The following is a 25,340-nucleotide window of genomic DNA, read 5'->3' on the forward strand; positions in this document are numbered from 1 at the left end:
ATGTAAACATGAAGAAAGCTGATCACATAAAGCAAAGTTGGGGTAAGAGAGCTATGGAGGGTTTTGCAAAAAGGATGTAAAAAGACTTATGTTTAGAAAACCAGAGATGAGTTAAATATTGAATGAAATGCAAACATACTGGGGTTTTAAAATGTCAATACATTTCTACTTTGCACTCTCATACTACTGTATTTGGCTCCAGCAAAAAACAAACTTGACCAGTTTCACACCCAATACTCAACACTGGACACAGATCAAGTGAAGACAAAGAGCATAAAAGAAAAATAAAACCGGAGGCCTTAAAAACAGGGAAGATTGAGAGGTGACTTTCTAGTGCCAAGGCTATTTAGAAACAAGGAAGGTTATAGTACTACATCTCTGAAGGTCTTCAGTCATGAATCAGGAAAAAATGAGATAAGGTTTTAGAATAACCCAGATCTCTTCTGAAGGAAGTGGGCCAGACTGGATTAATACCATTATCCTATTCTCAGATTCATGGAAAACAACAGAGAGGTCGGTACTCCAGTACCTTTTCTGCAGCACTCCAAACAACATATACCGAATTACCTGTGTCTGTCTATCATGGGAGTTTGCAGTATGGGCTGGAACAGATTTGGAGAGATTATCCCAATGTTCTTTAACCTCAAGACAGAATCAACTGTGCCTAAACCTGAAAGATGTGGCTATAATTCAAGGTGATCTACCTGTGTCTTACAAACTCCATAGGAGTGAATCTCATGACCAAACCCAAGGTTGTCTTACCATGGAGGGGTAAGAACCTGAAATGCCAGCAGTAGTGGATGCAAGTGAGGGATTGAGACCAAGACAGCTAGATCATCAAAGCCATATACTCAACCCAGCACGGTGAGGTCTAAGAGAAGGTTGCTTTTATCAGCTGTGTGTGAACTGCTCCTGTAGTTTCTCCTCCCTGGGCCTTCAGTGTACAAATTATGTACTCACAGCTGCCTCTCTAGTGACATTTTTGATGAGCATCTTGTGGGGATCTTGTCTGTCATCCTTGGTATAACCTGTCCTAGAAAACCTCAGTGATTAATTCAAAATGATCAGGTGATTATCTTTAATTCAATATAATTTCATTTTTCTTTTATCCTCTCACTTCTAGACTGAGCAGCCCCCAATTACAGCAATCTTTCTCTTATGTTTCCTAAACCTCTGATTGTCTCATTACTAAAGAGTACTCTCCCACATCTAATACTTCTAAAATTATACAAAGAGCAAATTTCTCAAAAAACTGTGACAAACATTGTAATTCTTTAAAATAGAAATTACCAAGTGACATTCAGCAAAGAAATTATGGCAAGAGTTTCAAGTGTGTTATGTCAATTTGACAGACTTTGCCATTGCTCAAATACTGGTTCCCCAGGCATGTAGTAGTCCTGTCATCAAAATTAAAAGGTACATCACCGGCACTACATTGCCAATCTTTTTTAATAATTAGATGTAGGATGTTAGATAGGATAACAGTCGTGCTGCAGCAGGAGAAACCTACGCATGGACACAACACCACAGAATGCGTAAGGCTGGAAAGGACCACAGTGCTTAAGCAGAGTCACCCTAGAGCATGTGGCACAGGGTTGCATCAAAAGGCTCTTTAATATCTCCAGTAAGTGACACTTCACAACCTCTCTGGGCAATTTCATTCCAGTACTCACTCACGCGCACCAGAATCACTATCAATACATCATGCCATAAAAATCAGTCCCTCCTTAGCAAATATAAAGGATGTATGTCATGTGGCAAATTCAGTTTTCCATATATCTGTAAAACTTTCTCCATGAAAGGGAAATATTTGTTTCTTCATAAATAAGGTATTAGAGCTCAAGACAGAGTAAGTTTTCTAATTGCTTTTTAATATGATCTACTTAAGCATGTTTTCTGTGGATTTTGGAAGAATGTAGTACATTTGTTTCCCAGAATCATAGAATACTTTGTGTTGTAAGAGACCTTAAAGATCAACTGGTTTCAATCCCCCCTGCCATGGGAAGGGACACCTTCCACTAGATCAGGTTGCTCAAAGCCCTGTCTAACATGGTCTTGAACACTGGCAGGGAGGGGGCATCCACAACTTCTCTGAGCAACCTGTTCCAGTGTGTCACCACCCTCAGAGTAAAGAATTTCTTCCTAATATCTGATCTAAACATACCCCCTCAGTTTAAAGCCATTCCCCCTTGTCCTATCAATAAAGGCCCTTGTATAAAGTATCTCCCCAGTTTTCTGGTAAGGCCCCTTCAAAGAGTTGGGGGTGGCTTGAAGACGGGAGAACATTACTACATAATGTAGCTGTTTTGATTCTAACCTCTGCAAAAGAAGTATATGGTGTAGTATGTCAAGTAGTAATATAATTAAAGAATAACAGTGATTTAGACACATACAAAAGTTGTTCTTGGAGCTTACATGCACTGCTCCATTGAGGAGAAATACTTTTGTAGAGCCCTCTGTGAGACAAAACCCAGCTACCACTGAAGACAACTTTTTTTTTCCTGTAGACTTAGGTGGTAAGTAACAAGACAGAGGTGTTTTGCAATTCAATTAAAAACACAGGAGAAGAAACAAGTATTTCCCTTTATTAAGATATACCTGTTTACCTTACAAACTATTAATATGTACATGGCCATTATATATTAAATATTAATAATAAGCAAATTCTTGATCATGAAATAATTTATACTGTTGTAACTTATTTGGAAGATTATAAATTTTAACCAGTGGAGGATTGACTTCCAAGAATTCCGAGTTGTTTTTAAATCAATTAGCAGCAAGATAACATGCTATAAAAAGTGATCATGAGAAACATGTCTTCTTAACATATATTTTATGTATTCTTACTCCTTGGCCAGCTGTACATTGGTCGGTTTTGCTCCAATAGGTATCCCATATTTGTGCAAAGTGCTGTATAAAATTTCACGCATTTCATTGTTGTAGGAGTCAAAGTCGAATACGTTTCGAACAACATTTGCAAGTCCTTCAGATGGAAATTTCTGTAAAGAAACAGACAACCAAACTTTTTTTAGTGATTATCTATTAAGTTACAGCATATCATTATGTACTTCTAAAATGAAAAATTGTAACAGTAACTTTAATTGAAAGACAAGTACTGAAGTAACTTTTACTTTTCATTTCCAGGACATCATTTCAAGTCAGAATAAAATTACTGACACTAAACTTGATTTAAACAAAAAAAGCATGTGACAATTATTTCACACTAAACACCATTAGCGGTTTAAAGAATTACTCTCATTATATACATAACACATTACACATAAAAAGATGGTGCAATCATTGGAGAATATAATTCATACTGGCCTGTATTTTTAAAATTTGCTTTCTGTAAATCATGAAGATCTGACACAAAGACACACATTCATATAATTCACCCATACAATTAATTTAAAAATTCTGACTCTTAATGTTGAATATAGAGAAGCAGACAATACACTGCTTAGTTAACAAAAACTATTTTAAGTCATGATGGATTTTAGTAGACATAGAAATTCACTTAAGATTCACAAACTTTTTTTTCTTTTTTTTAAGAGAAAAATACTGGTTGAAATGTGCTATGTACGTTTAAAAACCCTAAGTATTTATCAGACTTTCATTAGTACCTTTAACAGAAATGAAACTTTTGTTACTGTTCTGGACTGATTATTCTGGATGAGGAATTAAATGGTTGGATGGTTGCATCCAGAGGGTAGTGGTCAATGGCTCAAGGTCCTGATGGAAATGTGTGACAAATGGTCAGTACAGACTGGGGGCGGGGAGGGTCTGTACTGGGACCAGGACTGCTTATTACCTTCATCAATGACATAGTGGGATTGAGTGCACTCTCAGAAAATTTGCAGATGATACCAAGCTGACTGATACAGCTAACATGCTTGTGAGATGGAATGCTGTCTGGAGAGACCTGGACAGGTGGAGAAGTGGGGCCACAGGAATTTAATGAGGTTCAACAAGGCTGGGTGCAAGATCCTGCACCTGGGTTGGGGTAACCACATGCTACCCAGTGTATCAGCACAGGCTGAGAGATGAACAGATTGAGAGCAGCTCTGACAAGGGCTTGGGAGTGCTGGAAGGTGAGAAGCTGGACATGACCTGGCAATGTGCACTTGCAGTCCAGAAAGCCAAACGTGTCCTTGGCTGCACTGAAAGCAGTACAGGGCAAGGGAGGAGATTCTGCCGCTCTACTCTGTGCTGCTGAGACCCCACTTACAGTGCTGCATCCAGCTCTGGGGTTCCCAACAAAAGAAAGACATGGACCTTCTGGATTGAATCTGTAGGAGGGCCTCAAAGATGATCAGGGAGCTGGAGTACCTCTCCTGTGAAGACAGGCTGAGAGAGTTACTCAGCCTGGAGAAAAATATAAGGAGACTTTATAACACCTTCCAGTACCTAAAATGGGTTATAAGAGAGATGGAGAGAGACTGGCAAGGCAGGTAGTGATAGGAAAAGGGGGAATAGCTTTAAATAGTAAAAAGGCAGATTTAGATCATGTATTAGGAAGAAATACATTACTATGAGGGTGGTGAGTCACTGGCTCAGAGAAGTTGTAGATGCCCCATTCCTAAAGTGCTCAAGGGCAGGTTGGATGGGTCCACTAGTCTAGTGGAAGGTGTCCCTTCCCACAGCAGCAGGGTTAGAACTAGAAAATCTTTTAGGTGCTTTCCAGCCAAAACTATTCTAGGACTCTGTAAGTTCAAATAAGAGAAATGAAGAACTTTTAATACCACAAAACCACTCAGAAAAAACTGATGTCATTGATTAAGAAAGCAACTAAGGTGAAAGACCGCAAGCTGGAGTAGGTATATGCCAAAAGGAGGCAGTGATCTCTGGCTGTGGGATGCCCATACTGGAGCAGGTTACTGGCCGGACTTGTGGCCCTATGGGGAGAGAAGCCCATGCTGGAGCAGGTTTGCTGGCAGAATTTATTACCCTGTGGAAGGGCCCCAGGCTGGAGCAGTTCCTGCAGAACTGCAGCCAGTGGAAAAGACTCACAATAGAGAAGCTCATGGAGGACTGTCTCCTATGGGAGGGACCCCCTGCTGGAGCAGAGGAAGTCCAGGAGTCTTCTCCCCAAGGAGAAAGTGGTGGCAGAGACAACATGAAGAAGTGATCACAGCCCCCCTTCCCCATCCTCTTGTGCTGCTGAAGGGGAGGAGGTAGAGAAAGGCAGGAGTGAAGCTGAACTTGGGAATAAGGGAGGAGTAGTGGAAAGGTGTTTTAAAATGTGTGTTAATTTCTCATCTTCCTACTCTGATTTGATTTGCTGTAAATTAAACTAATTTCCTCAAGTCAAGTCTGTTTTGTCTGTGACAGTAATTGGTGGGTGATCTCTTCCTGCCCTTATCTTGATCTAAAGACATTTCATTATATTTTCTCTTCTCAGCTGAGAAGGGGAGTGACAAAATAGATTTTGTGAGCACCTGGCATCCAGCCAGGGTTAGCCCACTGCAGATGCAAATGGAGCAAACCAAATAAAAAGAATTACAAAAAATAATTATCAACTTGCTGTATATCCTAGAACTTTACTGCCTAACCAATTTATCCTTTTTTTGGCAAGAGATGGGAGTGAGAATCTTTAATTTAAAAATGTCTCACTTTTTCTCCACAGGCTTTTCACTAAAATACTAGATCTCTCAGACAGAGACCTAGATGCTTCCATCTCAGTATGGCACATTTACAGTGACGAACATAAACTTGTGAAGAGGTATCTTAGGAAGCTGTGGTCTTAATTGTTTTTATCCCCATTAGTGAGCTAGGCTGGTACAGAGAACTTGAAAAACAGACTTAAGTGTCAGAGAAGTTTATAAATGTAGTAAAAATACAGATATTTGAATCCTGATTAAAAATTAAAACGGAAGAAACCAGAAGATTTTCAGAAATGTTTTGACCTGTACTCTTAATCAAATATCAGCATTAAGAGTTTAATATTTTCCCAACTTTATAAATATCTGATCTTGGCAATAAAATACCTGTGACACTGTCACTGTGATAGACTAGAATACCACTGCTAAGCTTTTTTTACACAAACATTTTTTTATCTATGGCATACATGGCACAGAATATTTTAGTACTAGTGTTGCCATAAAAGCATGTATAAATTATGTTCTGCTTTTTGAGCCTGTCTATAAGGGACTTATTAGAAGTCTTACTTCATTACAGCTTAGCAAAATACAAGTTGTTGTGGGATAATATAAAATTGTTCTACAGCCTATGTCATCCTTGTTACAATGTCCAGTTCTCATTGAATGAAACAGATACTAAACCCATTCTCCCATCAGTTATTCTAAGTAAACCCTGTATAAACATTTCACATGTAAGGTAAATCGAAAAGTTTGTGACTATGTTTAGTAGTGAAAGTGCTAACTTTTGTATTTTTAATTGCACTTGTGAGTCAAAAGTAAGCATCATTTTCAAACAACATTCATATGATGAATCCTGCATTTTCTCTGTTCTTAGTGCAAAGCATAACCAACACACTGGGACCAAGATATCTAATTCACTCATGAACTACGTTTTCACCTGCCCTGCACTACGTACTGCAGAAACCTTGGTCAAGTACTTCAAATATTATCCAGCTTTCCTTAGAAGTCTCCAAGTATATCCACAGTTTTCTGAATCATTGTGTAACTTCTGACATCAATACACTTTCCTGCAATGAATTGCCTCAATAGTTCCATGCCTCTTGTGTCAGCAGGACATCATAAAAAAAATTCCTGAGGTATAACAGATGGCTTCTGGGAACACAAGCAACTTGCACAAAGGTCCTCTACTTCAGAAATTAAAAAAAAAATCACAGCTCTCCTGTTTCAACCAGAAGAAATCCAATCCCTCTTTAATATCTGCTTGGACAACTGCTTCCTGAAGAAAGGAAATGACAGTTTTCTTAAAGGGAAAATGAGAAAAAGACAAGAAAACTCAAAAAAGGCTGAATGTTTGTGGTTTGAATTGAACATTAAAAAAAATAATTTGGTTTCTATTGATTTTTAAAATGAGATTACTACAAAAAATATTGATTTCTTATCAAGTCTGTCTGGTTGTCATTCACTGATTCTTCCCCTTACAAGTAACACTTCTGTGTGTACCTTAGATTATTTTCACAACTTAGATTCTTGGCTATTCCTTAAAATAGTAGGTAACATAGTTCTTTGCCTTCAACAATTTTATATCTTTATATATTGTATGCTTTATTTGATACAGAATTTGAATTGGTGAAAAAGCCGTATTTTTATGGATCCAACATTCCATGAGGATGTGCATTGCTACAGTTTGTGTAAAATCTATGAGTAAAATAGTAATTTTCTAGTAGAAATCAATAGTCTTAATTCAAATATGCTATACCCATTGACGTCTACTGTACTTCTACCACTGCCCTGAAAGGAAAGTGATAAATTATCTGGTATTCAGTCTGTAATGGGTCCAGACTTTTTGTTTGAGACTTCTACCTTGTGTTCTCACTAATGCTCACTTTCCTATGTATCTTGGTGTCTTCAGATACTTGACTGTTTTCCAGCTTTCCAGCACCATCTCAAAGGCCCACCCTGCACACTCTAAGATCTCTCTGCCTACCTGCTCATTCCCTTGGGCTCTTGGTTTCCCCCTGCACCCACCCCTGATGCCCTTTTACTGAATGTTGCCAGCTCTCTCTGTGCCCCCTCAGCTGTCCTTCAGCAGGGCCAGAAGCACCATGTCTATGGCTCACCCTGAGTGACAAACATACTAATGGATTAACCAGTACTTGTGTCTTTAGTGGGCATCATCTGCTGCCAAATGAAACAGCTGAATCCTCCCCCTGCAATTTCAACCAGTTCCTCTCTGTCACAAAACCACTGATTTTGATTAAGCCTAATTATCTTTGAAAATTGATAACTGAGATCCATTGTGACTGGCCAGAAGTTAGTTGATAAGTAGTTTTCTTTTGAGATTAGGCTGAACATTAAAAACAAAAAAACCCAAAAAAAACCCCATTATCTTACCACAAAATTAACTCACGCTAACTGCTCAAAAACTGTAATACTCTAGTGCCTACTATTAGGAAGCCATCTCAGATATAAACAAGAAAGATGACTGATAAGAAAAAATCTCAGAGAAGCAGTCACAGCATACCCTGGTTACAGGCATCTTATGGTAACCCAGCAGAGGAAGGGCAGAGTTTCTGAGCTTACCCATAAGCTACTATTAAGACTTTTGACATTTGACAGTCTGAGACTTGGAGGTGAGCAAGACAAAAAGGCTCTATCCAGGTCACCTGCTAACTAGAGCTGCAAGACCCAATTCCTGATACAGTATGTGAGGAGGAAAAGTTGCAGCAATCAAGTTAGGTACCTGCAATGGATAATTCTCCCTATGCCTGCAGTTTTGAGTCTTCAAATTATTTCAAAATATCTTCAGAATTTTGGTGCTTCAAGCATCACCAAAAAAACTTTTCCCTATGATAAAGTCAGTATAGAGGCAACCTAGCTCTGAGCACAGTGTCTAAGCTACAGCTGAATTACTACATGTTCCCTACTTGCATAATCTTTATGGGAGGATAATCTCGTAACTACACTCTCTATGTGTATCCTAAATGCTGAAGAACACAATAAGCCAGAGTCAGAGATTAGCCTAACAACATGCTGATAACATAGCAATCAGTATATTTTTAACTGACTAGTCCTGATGCTCAGATGTTCTCAGACAGCAGTAATCAGAAGCAATTTCTTCCTCCAAAATATCCAATCTTTTTTTACAGAAGCAAAAAATTCCAAAATTATGTGAAAGAAATCAACACAATAGTACAAAGAGAGCAGGGCTGTGGAACTGCTGTAAGGGAAATTGTTTAACACCATGACTAACTTCCCTCCTTCCTTCCCAAGGACCAGCAATTTTATTGACTCATTTCCCTCCTTCCTCTTTTTTCTCTACCTGAAGACCTAAAAGTTTCTTACTTTGGAATAACCATTATGTTTATATTCATTGCTTACATTTGGCTACTCCCAGTTTTTTTATTATTCAGATTGAAAAACAAGCTGCAGTAAACAAAATGTTGCATTCTTGCTAGGAGACTGGGATCTTGAAAATAAATGTTAAAAACAAGTCAAAGATGCCTATTGGAGATGTATTTAGATATTTACACTTTGAAAGAGGTGAAAGCTTAGCAGATGGGAAACCTCCCCACTGAACTGCATCCAATGTCCAGGTTGAAGTACTAATCTGTTTAAGTGAAAGAGACAGAAGCAGACAGTAAGATCCCTTAAGACAATTAGCAATGCAGCTCTTTCAATCTTCAATTAGATGCTGTTCACACTCAAATAAAACAAGAATTAAGTCTTATATCTCTGCACTGGAAAGGTTCACTTTCACTTCAGGTTACTTGGAGATAGATGATGAAGGAAAGAAGCTAGGAAGGAAGGTAGGAACAGCATAAAGGTATATAGACAAAAAGGAGTTCATCTAACCAACACCCTAAAAAATTAGCTTCTCAGCAGCATAGCAAATATTCCTCAAGTCTGTAATTTTTTCATGGTCATTTTGAATTTAACTGTGTGTTTAGATATCAGCATGTACGTGTTATATCAGCTTGGTAAACAAATACCTACCAGCTGGTAATGGATCCTAATAGACTGCTTTGCTTATGTGTTTATCTGGATTCCTCAGCCTTTATATTGGAATCTTTACTCTTCGTACAAAGCTACAGAGCATTATTTTTTCATTGTATTATTGATATCATAGTAGTACCAGTTTGTCTTGAGATCTTCTCACACTCTAAAGACCACAGAGCACAAAAATCTACCCTCCCCAGAAATCCAGATGAAGGTTTTAAAAGCAGTAATTCCAACCTGTAGGATCAGAATGTCTGTGTGTATGGCTGAATGTGCATGAATATGTTCATGAACACAAACAAAAAACTATCATGCAACCCTGCTATACTATGCAGTATAAAACATAACAGCAGAAGGTCAAAATTTGTGAGGAATTATATTTTAATTGTATTAATTACATCAATTTCCACTGTTTTTTTTAAATATAGGATGCAGTAATTCGAGAAACAGTCTATAAATTAACAAATTACCAACTTTAGGATTATAAATGGAACAAAATAAAGGCACTGCTATTTCAAACGATTTTATATTTCAAATATTTCAGGAAAAAAAATCCTTCAATTTATAAAGAGAGAAGTCAGACTTTACTGTAATTCTTAAAAACCAGATCATCATTAAATCAGAACTCACAGTTTTACAGTTAAATGTGTGTAGGAAGTAATTGTGAATCCTACGTATTCCCCTGGTGAGTTCTATCCATCTAGCATTTTCCTTAGAAAAAATCCACTATGGATGTATTATTGTTATGCAGCAGGAACTTGTTTTTTTCACAGGAAAGGATTAAATCCACAAAATTTATAGCAGAATAATATGAACAGTTGCACTGTCCTGGAAGCATTATATCTTAAATAAGGAATTTTATAATGAGGGCCAGTATGAACATTGTACACTGTATTCACAGTATGTGATTTTTTTTCTCACACAGTAGAAAAACAGGCTTACAGTTTTTTTTCTATCTACAAATAAATATGCAGAAAAAATACTTGCCCATGTACATCTGTGATCCTTACCTTCTGACTATCTGAACATCTGAATATTATGCTTCTTTCAAAATGTAAAATGTTTCATAAGAATTAAATAAAAATGCACAAACAATAATGGCATCTTTTTTCTAAAATCATCAAGCATTAAAACATTAGTATTGATGAACTCAAGATTTTAATTGAATCTGATGTACTGTACCTGTAAATGTTTTACAATGTTCACAACTTCTCTGGTTGAATAGGGGTAGTTAATAATTCCTTGGTCAGCTAAGCTCCTCAGCTCTCCAAAAGCAGCTACCAGTTTCTGCAGAATTGCCTCTGGAACATCGGGACCATATTGTTTAAGCATTGCCAGCTCTGACTGTGGTTTGGGATTATCGACAGCATGACAACTAAAAATGTCCCCTACAAAAAAACAAACAAGCAAACAAACAAACAAAGTTAAGTCATTTATAAAGAAGTATCATCACAACAGCCCCTTTAATTTTAATACTGCACCTTTAATAAAAATTATGAGACCCAAAAATACTGAGTGCCAAGCTGTTAACACTGTGAAAAATGGGAAGTACAAACTATGAAGAACATCAAGGTTTCTGAAAACACACAGATCTCTCTTGTCATTTTAATGAAGCTGATATCCTAAGGGAGAAATTGCCTTCAAGAAGAAACACAAGTAAAATGAATGCTGGAAAAAATAAGAGAAAAAAGATTTTAAGAAAACCTAACTGGTTGAATGGAACCTGTTTGTGAATCCCTTCAAAACACCATAGAATGCAGGAAAATCTTGAAATGCAGAAAAGCCCTAAAGCAAACCAAATTAAGAGGTCTAGAGGAAATACTGAATTTATCTCATCTTTTCTCCCTGCCTGTCTTGAAGTATGGTAGGAAGTTTGACGTGATATTCTTTCCGTACATGGGCACTATATTGATCCCAGTTATATAACCTAAAAATCACTTTTATTCATAAAAATTCTCTGAACAGTTGTACAAAAGTTTAAAGAAGCATGATCAGATTCTGCAGAAAAAGAACTTGAATTAGAAGCAGAAGAGACCCTAAGCTGGAAAGACAGTATCAATAAAGAACCCCAAAATCTCAACCACACCTCTTCCATGTGGATCAAAAGCAGTAACACTGGTATGATTGGTTTTATTTAAAGGGTCGATGTAAGGAAGGAAAATAGGCTATGAAAAATAAATACACTACAACAAATTCTCTTGGGGCAACATAGCCTGGTGAAACTCAGAACCAGTGAGTTTCAGACAGAGAATGTCCATTCAGTGGGAACCTGAAAAACAAAGATCTACTAGGTAATACGGAATTGGGTTTGCACCTGCTTTTTTGAGTATGTTATTTCTAGCAGAATAATCATTATGGCCAAAGTTAACAGGCAAAACCACATAAATAAGGTTCCCGCATATAAATGGCTAAGTTAACTTTGATAATACAGTCAGTGGAGTCTGGAGGGTATTCAGTTCACAGCCATCATGTAACAGCAATGCCAAAACCTTGCCAGAGCCCACTTAGACTAACACTTGACTATATGGGCCAATGGATGCTTCACCACTTGTTCTTATGCAACTTAATTTCTTGCTTTTGCTGTGAGATGAGGCTCCAGGGAATCTTTGTTGACTCACAGAATTTCTGGGACCTACCAGGAGCTGTCCAAAATAAGGCTTCTGTTGATATGAAAATAATTGATGTGAAATTTGGACAGCCTTACCTAACACCAATATAAATTCAGTATCTTGTCAAATATATGTATTTTACTAAGGCTATCATACATGGCTATATGCATGGAGAACCAAGTGAGGATTAAGAAGCAGGTAGCACAGTACTAGCAGCAAAAAATACAGTAGCCTTTACTGCTGAAATGAAAGAAAAGCTACCATCTCTTGTACCAAACAGGACAGCACCTGAGCTGTGGCTTGTTTGGTATGGGGAAGAAAACAATAGTGAGCAGTTGAGAGAGATGTCAGGTGTCAAGCTTAAGTTAATTTGTTTGCTGCATTTGTATACTCTATACACTCATTAACAAAGATTTCCCATAACCTTTTGTCTGCAATGTCCATCCAGATCCCATAAAACAAAATAGTTTTAACACAGATGATCACATACAGCTTTTTCCTTCATGGCAAGTTTGGGCACTTTTATTAAGATATGTAAATTTACATGATTGTCTTAGTGTCTTACGTGAAACAAAGTATCAATATGCCTAAGGGCCCCTTCTCCTCATGAAATCTAATTAATAAAGACAGATATTCTATAAGTGAAGTCTATTAAAGATCATAAAGTAATATGAATCACTTACCTAATGTGCCAAAAAAGTCATTACCCAGGAAAGGAAATCCAGGCCTATTTGCCAGTACTATCATTCTAAAATCAGGATGAATAACTATTACATTTTCTCTCCCATCTACATGAGCATGATCTAGGAAAGAAATAAAATGTATTACTTGCCTCTTTAAGCTTTGCATTACTCAATGAAGAAACATAATTAGATTAGGTGAAGAGTTCTCAGAATTAGAAGAAAAATTCTTCTAATTTAAGTAAATTCTTCTTAGCATTAGAAGAACAGTTAGGAAAAAAAAAGGCTCAGTAGCTTCTTACATGTCATTCAACTGAGTTTTCTAGGTTTCATTTCAAAGTTGCATAATTTGTTTCACAAAAATCTAACCAAAGTGTTTAATTGAAAAAACATAAAAATGCTGTTCTTGGGGTGCAAACTACCTGTCCCCTTTGTATTTAATTTCTTTAAAATGGTGAAGCCAATGGTGAATAAAATGTGATTCTATATATGTTTGACATTATTTGGTCTGGGAAAATGGACTGAAATTCCTCCTGGTTACTACAAAAATTTGTGAGAAGAAGAGATGCATTATTTAACACATCTGAAGACTCTAGATCTCCAAAACTACTCAGTCTGACTCCATTCACAAGCTTGTTCCCCTTCATCATGATTCCAGTTGTACACGGTGTTTTGGAATCCTGCCTCTAAAAAATTACATTAGTGATTAGGACTGGCTAGCAAAATATTTTAGAATAAGCCTACCTAGAGTTTATAATGACAAGCAAAATTCAGGTGTGCCGTGTGAGTGTTGAATGATTGCTACACTCAATCATTGTTCCCAATATTGTTAAAATGAAGCTAATTGCATAAAGTATGGTGTCTAGTACCATCAAGAGACACCATCAAATATGGTCTTTATTTGAAAAATAATGAAAAATATTTATTTCCTGAAATTCAGATGAACTAAATTCTATCAAATTACAGATACTCTCATCCTACAGGATATATTTAAATAATGAAGTAAGCACATCATCAAGTAAGCATATGCAATACTTGATTAGATAAAACTCATAACAATTAGACCCTAGATATACTCATCTTCATTCTAGACCTGATCAAATGATTCCCCAACTGTCTAGATGGGCATAAACAAGATCATACTTTTAGCAACTAGACCTTGTTTCTTATGGTGAATGAGAAGCAGAGATGTCAAGTTACACTTTGCTGAGTTCCGTTTTTTTTTTAATTCTTCAGCAAAATCCACAAGAATGCTAATTTAAGTAAACCTTTGTGGTTACTGCACAAGTAATAAAGAAAATGACTAATTTCTTTAATTGTTAACTTTTTAGCAATAAACAATTTATCCATTTGGACTGTTTTGTGTCACTACTGAGCAATGTAATTACTGAAAACCAGCAACATGTCACATTTTACTGTAAACAATGAAAACGCTTTCGCTCTACTTACTGGCAACAATTCGTCTTCCATCTGACAAAACCATTTCCCCACTTTCTACTAAAGTTTTTAAGATACAGGTAACATTTGTTGGTGCTTTGTCCGCCTCATCAATTACCAAAATATGTCCGAACTTCACTGCTTTTACCTAGAAGAGAAAGGAATCATAACATCATCACCAGCCAAATCCCTACAGGGAGCTGTGTTACTGATTTCTGAGTGAGCAGCAGTGACACCTCAGTGGCACTGAGACAAGAAAGGGACTCAGAACAGGGATAAGCTATGACCAAATCCCAAGAGAAGGAAGAAGAGGCAGGTGAGACAAGAAAGTTTGCACTTCTCCTGGATAGGTGTGCTAGGGAGGGAAATGAGGAGACTGACTATGAAGGACTTGGAGTGCAGACAGAGAAGTGCAAAGCCAGTTTGCATCTAGACTGTCAACATGGAGCAGAAAGAACTGAAGGATGGCTGCAACAGCTGCTTGGAGCTGAACTTAGCATGTAGGTGTAAGGTGCTATAAAGGAGAAGGAGGCAAATACCACTCTCCCAGTTAGAATGTGTCAGGTTAATACTAAATTATTTTCCATAGTCATTTTGTGTGTGGGGACTCCCAAGATTATAATCTTATTTACATTTGGCACAGCAAATGTGACAAATGTGACCAAATAAAAATCAATAAAATGTTGGTTACTATGCTCACTCAATGTGCTATGAAAAATCAAATTACCAAGATTTAAAATCAAACACATTCCAAATATAAAATCCAAATTCTACTACTGACCAGTGGTGAATCTTCATATATAATAAGACCATCCTTTACAGAAGGTTGTAGGGTAAGGCTTTGTACAGTGGTATCCCTGAAATGTGGAAAAGCAGATGGTATTAATTAAAAATATGCAGAAATTTTAGTTACAATAAAATGCAAAATGAATAAATGAAAAACTGAATAATCTCTTTTTCTAAGAAGAAAAAATATCTTATTTTTAGAATATTTGAATAACTGGCAACAACAGTATGCCAGCTTAGTGGTCAAATGTGAGTATCCCTGCCTCTGCCAGAACTTTCACAGTAGTTCTCCATTTCTCATAAACCCTGAAAACAAAACCGTTAAGAAGAGAATCAGTATTTTTTGTAAGCAGGCACATTATTGATGTTACTATTTCTAGTTAAGTATGCTGAAACTGTCATTTATGTGACAAACAGGAATTTCTACCATTTTAGCTGTTCTTCTCCATATATCATCATGCAAAAAACCTATAAACAAACAAATCCAACAAATAATCATGTGGAATTCTTAAATTATTTTTAGTTCTATTTAAGCTCTACTGGCTTGATACATTTTATATCATGAACAGTATAAGCTCTAACACGGGACATAGGCTTTAGGAGCAGGACTTCTTTTTGAAATTTTATTTGTTTGAATTGCTCAATTATCTTTTCTAAGAATTTAAAATAATGCTAATTACAATCTTTAATGAGAATATTCCTTAATCTACACTATTTTCATCTCTTTTAATCATCTTGGAATGTACAGATAAATAAAAAACAGTTGAAATTCAGAAAGGTGAAGCAACAGATATCACCATAATGGATTCATCTACAAAAATTATGTCCATAACCGAGGGAAAGCCTCTGCTGATTGTACAAAATACTTGCCCAGACCTTTGTCAAGATTTGTATAATCAATCCCATTTACTTTGGGGATCAGAGGGACCAAAGAGCTAGAGAATAATCCAGAGCTGGGTCATGACAGAAGGCCCCCATGACATCCATGCTTTCATAGGCAACAGGAAATTCAGTCTTAGGGCATGTTGGTTTTGCCATCCCTTTCCAGCTGTATTTCAAAATTTGGATTAGTCTGTGCCAAAAGAAAGATGGGTTGAGCACAAAAGGACAAAACACATCAGGAGAACCTCTCCTAATGCTGCTTGAGATCCACATATTGGTCCGTTGGCAACCTTTGCACTGTATGTAACATTTGATGTGACAAAAATCTCTTACCTTTCACAGCCGTGCTGTGTAACAAAACTGTTTGCTTAAGCCTAGCTGACTCACTCTTCCAAATATCCACTTAGTTCTATCTTTAATTTTGCAACACCTTGTAAAAACCAACAATTCTGATAAGCTCCATGGGTACAGGAAATCAAACAGTGCTGTTTGCACTACACTATTAAGTGGCAGGCTTCCAATTACGGTTTTAAACTGAGAGCATAACTTGCACATTTCCTTTATTTGGAACTGCTGTCAGCAGGATTTCTGTCCCTAATAACTAATAATTTCTTGTTTAGCTTTAAGCCCACAATTGATTTATCCTATAGTATCCATGCATAGGAATAAAGCAGAGGGCAGAGAGACTTCTAATGTTTATCTACTTGATCTAAACTCCAGTCCAGAAGGGGAAAGGTTACAAAGATAGGACCACCTTCACATCATTTAATGCTATCAAATGTCCCAAACAGTTATATTAACACTGTGTTCATTTGCAACATACAATTTTTTAAAATCTCTAAAATAAGCAGTAGCACTAATCTATTATCTTAGAAATCCTACCATGGACACAAAAACAAAGCTTCTACTGTCATCCTGCATGTCTAACCAACTTATACACTGGGTAGAGAAATCAATAACGGATCCAAAAATAACAACAAACCAACGATTTTTGTTTCTTGAAGACACTAGGGACTAAAGTCTCAGATTGTATGTATCAGCCTACCTCCACTATCAGTTAACATTTCTGGTTCAAGCCTATACAGTTGAAGATGCAGAAGAATTTTAAAATGTGTAAACTAATACATACTCTATACCCATATACTCTGTACTAGCCTATATGAAGGTCACAGTCACAGGTACTAATTAGTCAGAAATAATTCATGGAAAAATGTTCTGTGGAATAAATACAAGGTAAAAAGGGGAAGAATTTGTTACATTTGAACTGTGATGTCTTTAAGGTAATAGAAAGGCGAGAAAATGAGAGGACCAAGGCCAAGAATAATGTAAAGAAGATGAATTACAGGATGCTTTGCAGATCATAAATTTGCACTTAGGAGCTAATGCATGAAAAACAATAAAGTGAACAGAACACATCCGGAAATAAAGGTATCTAGTGATGCTGTGGATGGTCACAGGTGATGACACCAGAAAAGACAAAAATGTCAAATGCTGTTTGACTGTAGCACGAAACAGTATTTTACTTTTGCTGAGTGATTTAATCCTCTGGCTCTGCAGAAATTACTTACAACCCTCTAATACGGAATACTAAATTGTACTTAGTATTCCATAATAATCAGCAGCCCACACAAATCCTTAGGATGATCTCATTCTTCAGAGAAGACAGAATTGACATATTTTTGGAGAAAATAAACACTACAAGAGTTAACTGTTCATTCAAGTGCTATTACAAAAGTAGCGTAATCAGAAAAAATACAGAAGGTATCAAACTAAAATATTGACATCCTTAATCTGTCTTCTAATTTTTTTTCTTATTTTATTTTTCTTTTGCTTTGTTGATAATTGGCCTTAATATTTAAGGAAATATATTGGCAGATTTGCAATGTATTACAGAAATTAAATATAAGTCAAATATTCATTCCATTGGCTTGATAACTTAAGTATATGTGAAACTCCTGTATCTGCTTAGGTTATTACATTCAGACATGTATATAAGAATGATTTTAAATGGGTTATTACAGATTAATATTATTTTCCTTTCAGAATCATATGCTATGCACTTATATATCATTAATTTCTGTTCTTCAGAAACCTACCATGACCCAAACACAGTAAAGAGTGGCTAAAAATAAACTGTCTCCTTAGGGATTTTTCTTAAATTTCCACTTTGTAATGAACTATGTAAATGTAAAGGCACTGAAATATAGAAAGATAAAAATACACTAAGTCTGAAATATTTTTGAACACAGTAAAGCAGCATTTCCTAAATGTAAAATATGTCTGGCACTTAAAATTGCCACCAGAAAGGAACTAAAAACTCCAATTCACTTTCACTTAGAAATAATAGCGCCTTAATATTAACTAACAGGGTCTAACAAAGACATGAATACCAAATCCTCCTAATTTCATAACATTTAGCACCCCAGATGAAAATAGGTCTGACACAAAGAAGGAAGAATGTGGGAACGTAGAAGTGAGTGAGAAAAACTGTCTGACATACTGTCATCTTAACTGAACCGATTTTGTCTTCACCTGATTGTAAAAGAAAAACATGAAAAGCTCACTAATGTCTTTCCTAAGAATGTACTTTTAGTTTTATCAAGTAAGCCATTCTCACAAGTGCTCAATTTAAAAAGAAAAAAAAAAAAAAAGGAAAAAAAAAATTTACTACTGAAATACAGCAACTCCTCTGACAGGACCACTCAATTCATAGTAGGACTTCTGAGAATTATTCTCATGTTTTTTATTAGTTCACATCACTGTCTTTTATTTATTTTTTGCTACTGCTGCATTACTTACCCTAAAGGCAGCTATTTCTGAGGTCTGCAGACTGACTCAAACATACTACTGTGACAGTTTCTGTTTCACTGACAGCAATGCCTTCCTTCTGGAGAACTATGAACTGTGCCAGGAGAAATTTCCATCAACCTCAAAGAGTTAGATGTTATCATCTAGTTTAACAAAAGGTGTTCCAGTGCTTTAATTTAAGATTTGAATCCCCAGGAAGGCTTATGCCCAAATACAGAACACAGTGTCAGGGCCCCAGCTAACATCACAAACACTCACATTCCCTGGAATTACTCCATCTTGACAAGTGCAGAAGAACGCAGTCCTGACTTCTGTACGTACTTACACTGAGGCTAAAAGGGTAAGAGATTATTTGTGCAAGGCAGCCTTGTATTTTAGGGATCCTTGCTCATGGTAATGTGGTTACATAAACCAAGCTCAGGTTTGGCTGCCTTCTGATTCAGCACACAAAACTTTATGGTAGTTGAAAGGAAAAATCAGAGATGCAGAATATATATTCTAGAAATTCTTCTTCACTTCTGTGAAGCATCTATTATCTAAATACCTATGTACAAAGATACGTATGTCTTCTCAATTACATGTCAATCAAACATGAATATACCATCTGCTGTGACCTAATTTTAAAGAGTATTTGAAAAATAATTAGTCCAAAGGCCATTTGAAGCTGTTAATTGGTCAGTTAATCCATTCATGGATTATCCTGATGAAGAGCAGGCAAATCCCAACACAAAGAATCAATCTGCATGATTTTGACATTTACAAATTAATTTCTTTAGCCAACCCATCACAGAGGCACTGCATTACATGATCTGACTGCTATGTTTAGAAAATTCTGAAATATCTGAAAAGGCAACCAGATGTCTCATTGCTCTGTTAAAAATGACCCTGTAAAGGCTTTTTGACTTATCTGCATGCACTGATAATTAAATCCACCTTTTTTTTTTTTTTTTTCCTTCCCCTGCTAGGCTGCTACAGCTACTCAGCAGGACATAGGTTTGTTTAAAATGCAAGAAATTATTTTGACTATAAAGGCACTGATTACTCAGTATGACTGCAGGTGGCAGAAGAAAGGTCAAAGGGAATTATGTTTAATTCATGTTATATGCTTAAATCTTAAGTTACACAATTACTTGTATGTGATCCATCTGCCAAAACAAGATGCAACATTCACTCACCCTAATTGTAAAATCCATAAATGGAGAAACATGACACCCTGCAGCTTCCCTTATTGCTTGTAAGAATACATTTAATTGAGTAAACAGTGAGAAACTCTTTCTTCAGATGTGGAGGAAAATGAAACAACAGAGTCTTCTAACCTGAGCTACTTCTCCATAAAAGCCATGCAGCAGGATATTAAAGCTCTCAATTCAACTCCAACAAAAAAGACAAATGAAGTAGCTTTCTAACACCTGGAATCTGACAATAGCAGAGCTAGTCAGCCAGCTTATGAAAAGCTAACATTGGAAACAGGGACCATCGGCTGGCATGAAATCTTGGAAGCTTTGCATTGCAGCTCTGTATTGGCTGAAAAAGCATTTAAGAAAACGGAAAAAACAAGTAAAAAACCATGAAGACACCTATTATACAGTCAATGCAGTCAGCGCTTCACAATATAAATCTTCATGACAAAAATGTGTCATCTTATTAGTTATTTCCAAACATGAGCTAGATAAAGAATAAAGAATACACTATATGAAGTACAATATTAAAAGAAAATAATCTAAACATTCATGAATCCTGAGGAAAAATTACCTAGACTTTTGTTGTTTGGCTGCCAACAAACAAAAACTCAACACCTCCACCCACCCCTCAGCCTTTGCTGTGTTCAACTGAAATAATCCAGTGCAGTTATAGAACACTTCAACAGCCCACTATGAAGACAGCTTTTCTGTATTGTTCATTTTTAAAAACAGACCTGCAGAGCTATATCAGCATTTAAATTATTTAATGTGGTCTTATATTTTTTCAAGAGATGATAATCAAATGCAATTCTGAGAACAATTACACTATAATTCTACTATCCACCTGTGTCTTGGGCAAAGCTGTTTCTTCTGAAACAACTTTTTAAATTAGAATTTAAAAAATCTGAAGTCAATAAAGCTGAAAGGGTAGTTTTAAATTATCCCAATAGGAGAAACAGATAATTAGATTTTATACTGATTACATGCAGTGAAAAAGAGGGAAAGAAAATTAAGATCTAAAGATTAATGCACAGTTTGTAGTAAGTATTGCTTGTAGGGACACCATAAGCTCATTTTCCTACCCTAAATTCCCCATTAATTTGATTGTTAAAGACCACAGCAAAATTACATTTGTTTTGAAAAGGATAACATATGCAAACTCAGGTAAGTTTTGGAAAAAAAGATCATCAGATTACTGTAATTGATTAGGGAACTAGAAAAGGCACAACACAAAATACAGTAGATTTTTAAAATGAACCCTGTATCACACTTTCCAATCATCAGTCACTAGAATAAATATAGTAACTCTGACAGGAAGATGTGATATCAAATGCAAGATGTGATAAGCAAATTCTTTGAAAGGAAATGTATTGGGGCATATAGAACAAGATAGAGTAATATCTTGAAAGAGAATAGTAAGATCATCAGGTACAAAATAGAATTTCAATAGCAGTATTCTATTGACAAACATCACATTTACAACAAAGATAAATTGCTGTAGCATATATGTAAATGCTTAGAAAAATAAGTTCTCAACTTGTAAGAAAAAAGATATCATGGAGAACTAAGAATTAACATGCCTAATTTAGGGGTAAAACATGTTTTATCAAAAGCTAAAGAAAACTTCCTACATTCTCTTTTCGTTTTCATGAAAAGCCATCACATCATATTTACAAGCTGTTCTATATTTCTGACTTCATAGAGAACAACCCTCATACACTAAAAAACATTCCCTGTTTTTGTCATATGACTCTGTGAAGATTCATATTATTTTTTTCACAATTAACTGATTTCCTAGAAGATTACTTTCTTGATACACAGGAGAATAATGGAATGGAACTAATAATTTCACATCTGCAGATTCACTGAGGTTTTGAGCAGCAGAAAATCCATTCATAGCCATCAATAAATTATTGATGTAGATTACACTGCAGTCTACACATCAAAAGCTTCTATTTCTGTAAGCGATGGTGATGTTCTTACGCAGATCTATACACCGAAAACACTAGAGTTGAAGTTGACTAGCTTTACTTTTCATGATTTCAGTGGCCACATCTGTAGAAGCTCAGAGGAGGGATCCAGTTCTCCCACTAGCTAAGAGTAACCAAGTTCTCATCACAACAGAAAAGGTTCAGTACTCTTTATTTCTGATCATTTTCAATTGTATAGAGGAATGTCTGTGATAGACAGTCTGCAGAGGAGATTGTGGGCTCCAAACTTTTCTTTTGCTACGGCTAACCTGTTGCTCACACAGCATGAAGTTGGAAACATATCTGGGAAACTTCTGCTTAACAACTCATTATTTACATGCATATCATAACAATAAATAAATTGTCTAGAAGTTATCAAATTTAATCTCATTAACACACTGTGTTCTGAAAACAATGTTGAGTCTGAAGCCATTTCTTAATTCTCATAACTTTAACTACTGCTCCTACTTACACATCTGAGCGTCAGTTAAGGACTGTGCAAATGGTCTCCCCCATGCAACAACCCCTCCTGGATTATATAATTTTATGAAGATAAACTCATTTTAACTTTTTTTTTTTTTTAAGACTATAATATTACTACAACATACCTAGAACAAGAGCTAGCTGGGGTCATCCAGCTGCTACCTTTCATAAATTGCTAAATCCCAGAATCAGAATGGTTGAGGTTGGAAGGCACCTCTAGATGTCATCTAGTCCAACCCCCCTGCTAAAGAGGGCCACATAGAGTCAAGTACTCAAGAGTACTCAAGACAGTGTCTAGTATTCAGATTTTGAATATCTCAAAAAATTAAGGAGCACAATGTACACCAAACTTTAAAGAATAGGTTCTGACATGGAAAAATGAACTTCATGCCTTCCTGAACCTAACAAACATGTTTCTTAGAACACAGATGTTCTGCAGTTGATTTTTTGTAAAGGCACTACCAAGACAGAGAGGTTTTTGTTTGCTATCAGAGTAATTAAGAGTACAACTCATGATGGCAGATGATAATTTCAGAGATTTCATGTTACCAGTAGCTCTTTTTGACTATGTGACCTAAAGCAAATCCAACACCAGCAGAACAGAGGTGACAGCTTTCACAGGTCTTGAGGTGACACTGTTCTCCCCAGTATTTTTCCAGTTGTTTTTAGTTGCCTAAATTAGTATATCAAAATAAACTACACATATTTATTTTTTATTCTTTTGTATTAAGCGTAGCAGTGTATTTTGATGAAAGCTAAGATCAGATAACAAAATTTGACTCCAAAAACTTGATGAGTATGTATTAATCCACATGCCTATGCATTTAGCACCTCATTTATACCACCAGAAACTGCCATAAAAATGGTGTCACTAGTTTACATCCTCCTAGACAGGACCTAGGCTTTTAAGAAACTTTCTATAAGAAGTCTCTCCACAGTCCCCAAAACAAAACAAAACAAAACAGAACAAAACAAAACAAAACAAACAAAACCAAAAAATCCTTCAAAATTCCCCAAGCTGGAACAATAAATCAAGCTTGCACTGAAAACAAAAGAATAAATGCTGTCATTCCGTATATATAGTCATCACAAAAATAGTAACTGCAAGGAGGAGAAATTACTCTAATTGAAATATAAAAAAATGCTTGAGAGTATGATTTAATTCCAAATAGATTCAAACTTAAATGTTTAAATGACAGATAAAGAACATCTTACCCCAGCAAAACCATTCTTTGTTTGAAATTAGTTAGTAATTTGATGATAAGAGAAGTAAAATTAGTCTTTTTTTTCTTTGATCATATCAAAAGAGACAACTATTTAAAGTTCATGATACTTTCTTCTGACATTTTTATGTAGGAGAGATGGGAGCTTACAGTTTTATACTTATCTATTGCTCTCATCAGTGTTAAGAAGGATTTTACAGTCTTAACAGGGCATGTGTTCTTGCCTGAATCTTCCCTAAAGTTCTACTTTTCTTTTTCTTCTTTCTGTGGAACCTTCTTGGTTTTAAAGACTTTGTAATTCAAAACAAGATATTATGACAAGGGAATGAAAAAAGCAAGATATAATTAAACATAAATATACAATAAAGAATAATAAAGCAAGATATCCTCATGAGGGGAAGCAGAGGAGCATGCACTGATCTCCTCTCTGTGGTGACCGGTGACCAGATCCCAGGGAATGGCCTGAAGTTGTGTTGGGGATGTTTAGCTTGGATATTAGAAAAATGTTCTTCACCCAGAGGGAGGCTGGGCACTGGAACAGGCTCCCCAGGGAAGTGGTCACAGTGTGTCTGAGTTCAAGAAGCATTTGGACAATGCTCTCAGGTATATGGTGTGAGTCTTGGTCCTGCGCAGGGCCAGCAGCTGGACTTTGATGATCCTAGTGCTTCCCTTCCAACTCAGCACATTCTGTGATTCTATGATTATCAGTGTCCATGAAAATTATTTACATGATTTAATGAAATACCAATTTAGTTTAAATCAAATTTCAGATTTAGATTTTTGTGTAGAACCACTGGAAAGTTCTTTCCACATCACTCACAGGAGAGAGCAAAAGTAGTAAAAGAAAGGTTCATAAAATAATGAGGCTTTCCAGGGTTCACTAATTTAGGAGCAACACAAATACTTGACTCTTACATTAGCTTAGAGAACATCAAATTTTCTTATAGACAGTCTCTTAGTTACTGGCTGTAAAAGCAGTACATGTTTAATTTCTATAAAGAACTCATAAAAGTTCCTTAATATTAGACAAGGTAAAGCTGCTGTTTATTCTGTAACATGTAGCCGGTGTCCTGGGTGAATAAAATGGAGACAACCATACCAGAAAGACATACAAAATTTTGGATTTCTCTGCTAAAACTTACTCATCTAGGAAAGGAGTGACAGGGAAATCCTGGCAGATGAAAGTTCTTCCTTAACACAGAAAAGCAGCAAAATACTTCAAAAGTGCAGTCTAAGGAAGAGGTTGTGTTAAGCCTGTGCCCTATTACCTGTTTCTATAACCCCACAACTAATGCAATGACAGAGCTAGTCAACTCCTGATTAGCTGCTAATATTAAGAAGTATGCAAGAGAAAGCAGCCAACTTTTTGAACAATTCATAAGCACACGTTTTTCTTTATTTCTTGGATTCATTATTGAATCTAGTTGCAGCTTCCTTCCATTAAGATTTTCTGCTTTATGGCACCAAAATTATTTATAAGACTTACAAATTTCAAGACTAACACTTTTCAATGAGATGCTGCATGAAAGGTTAAGAGAAAGGATTTATAACCTCCATAAGCAATCAAAACCTTTAGGTCAGGCTGACCCTTCCCATGTGAATCAGTTGCAGAGCAAGTAAATACAGATATGAGAAAGGAACTTTAAGGAAAAACATACTCCTTTTTCTGTCTTTTATCTTCTCTC

At 36.1% G+C, this 25,340-nt stretch overlaps 1 protein-coding gene across 1 annotated transcript in view; it reads right to left on the reverse strand.

Annotated features, from left to right (window-relative positions):
• The window catches only part of VWA8 (von Willebrand factor A domain containing 8), a 179,197-nt gene that overhangs the window by 66,774 nt on the left and 87,083 nt on the right, over nucleotides 1-25,340 (reverse strand). Inside the window, exons 22-26 of the mRNA XM_058826255.1 lie at nucleotides 15,104-15,179; nucleotides 14,335-14,470; nucleotides 12,889-13,008; nucleotides 10,779-10,984; nucleotides 2,848-2,999 (exon numbers count right to left, since the gene is read on the reverse strand). Of these exons, the coding sequence (XP_058682238.1) occupies nucleotides 2,848-2,999; nucleotides 10,779-10,984; nucleotides 12,889-13,008; nucleotides 14,335-14,470; nucleotides 15,104-15,179 (690 nt within the window). The remainder of the gene's footprint in view (nucleotides 1-2,847; nucleotides 3,000-10,778; nucleotides 10,985-12,888; nucleotides 13,009-14,334; nucleotides 14,471-15,103; nucleotides 15,180-25,340) is intronic.

Source organism: Poecile atricapillus, chromosome 1 (genome assembly GCF_030490865.1).
Source record: "Poecile atricapillus isolate bPoeAtr1 chromosome 1, bPoeAtr1.hap1, whole genome shotgun sequence".
NCBI classification, from domain to species: Eukaryota; Metazoa; Chordata; class Aves; order Passeriformes; family Paridae; genus Poecile; species Poecile atricapillus.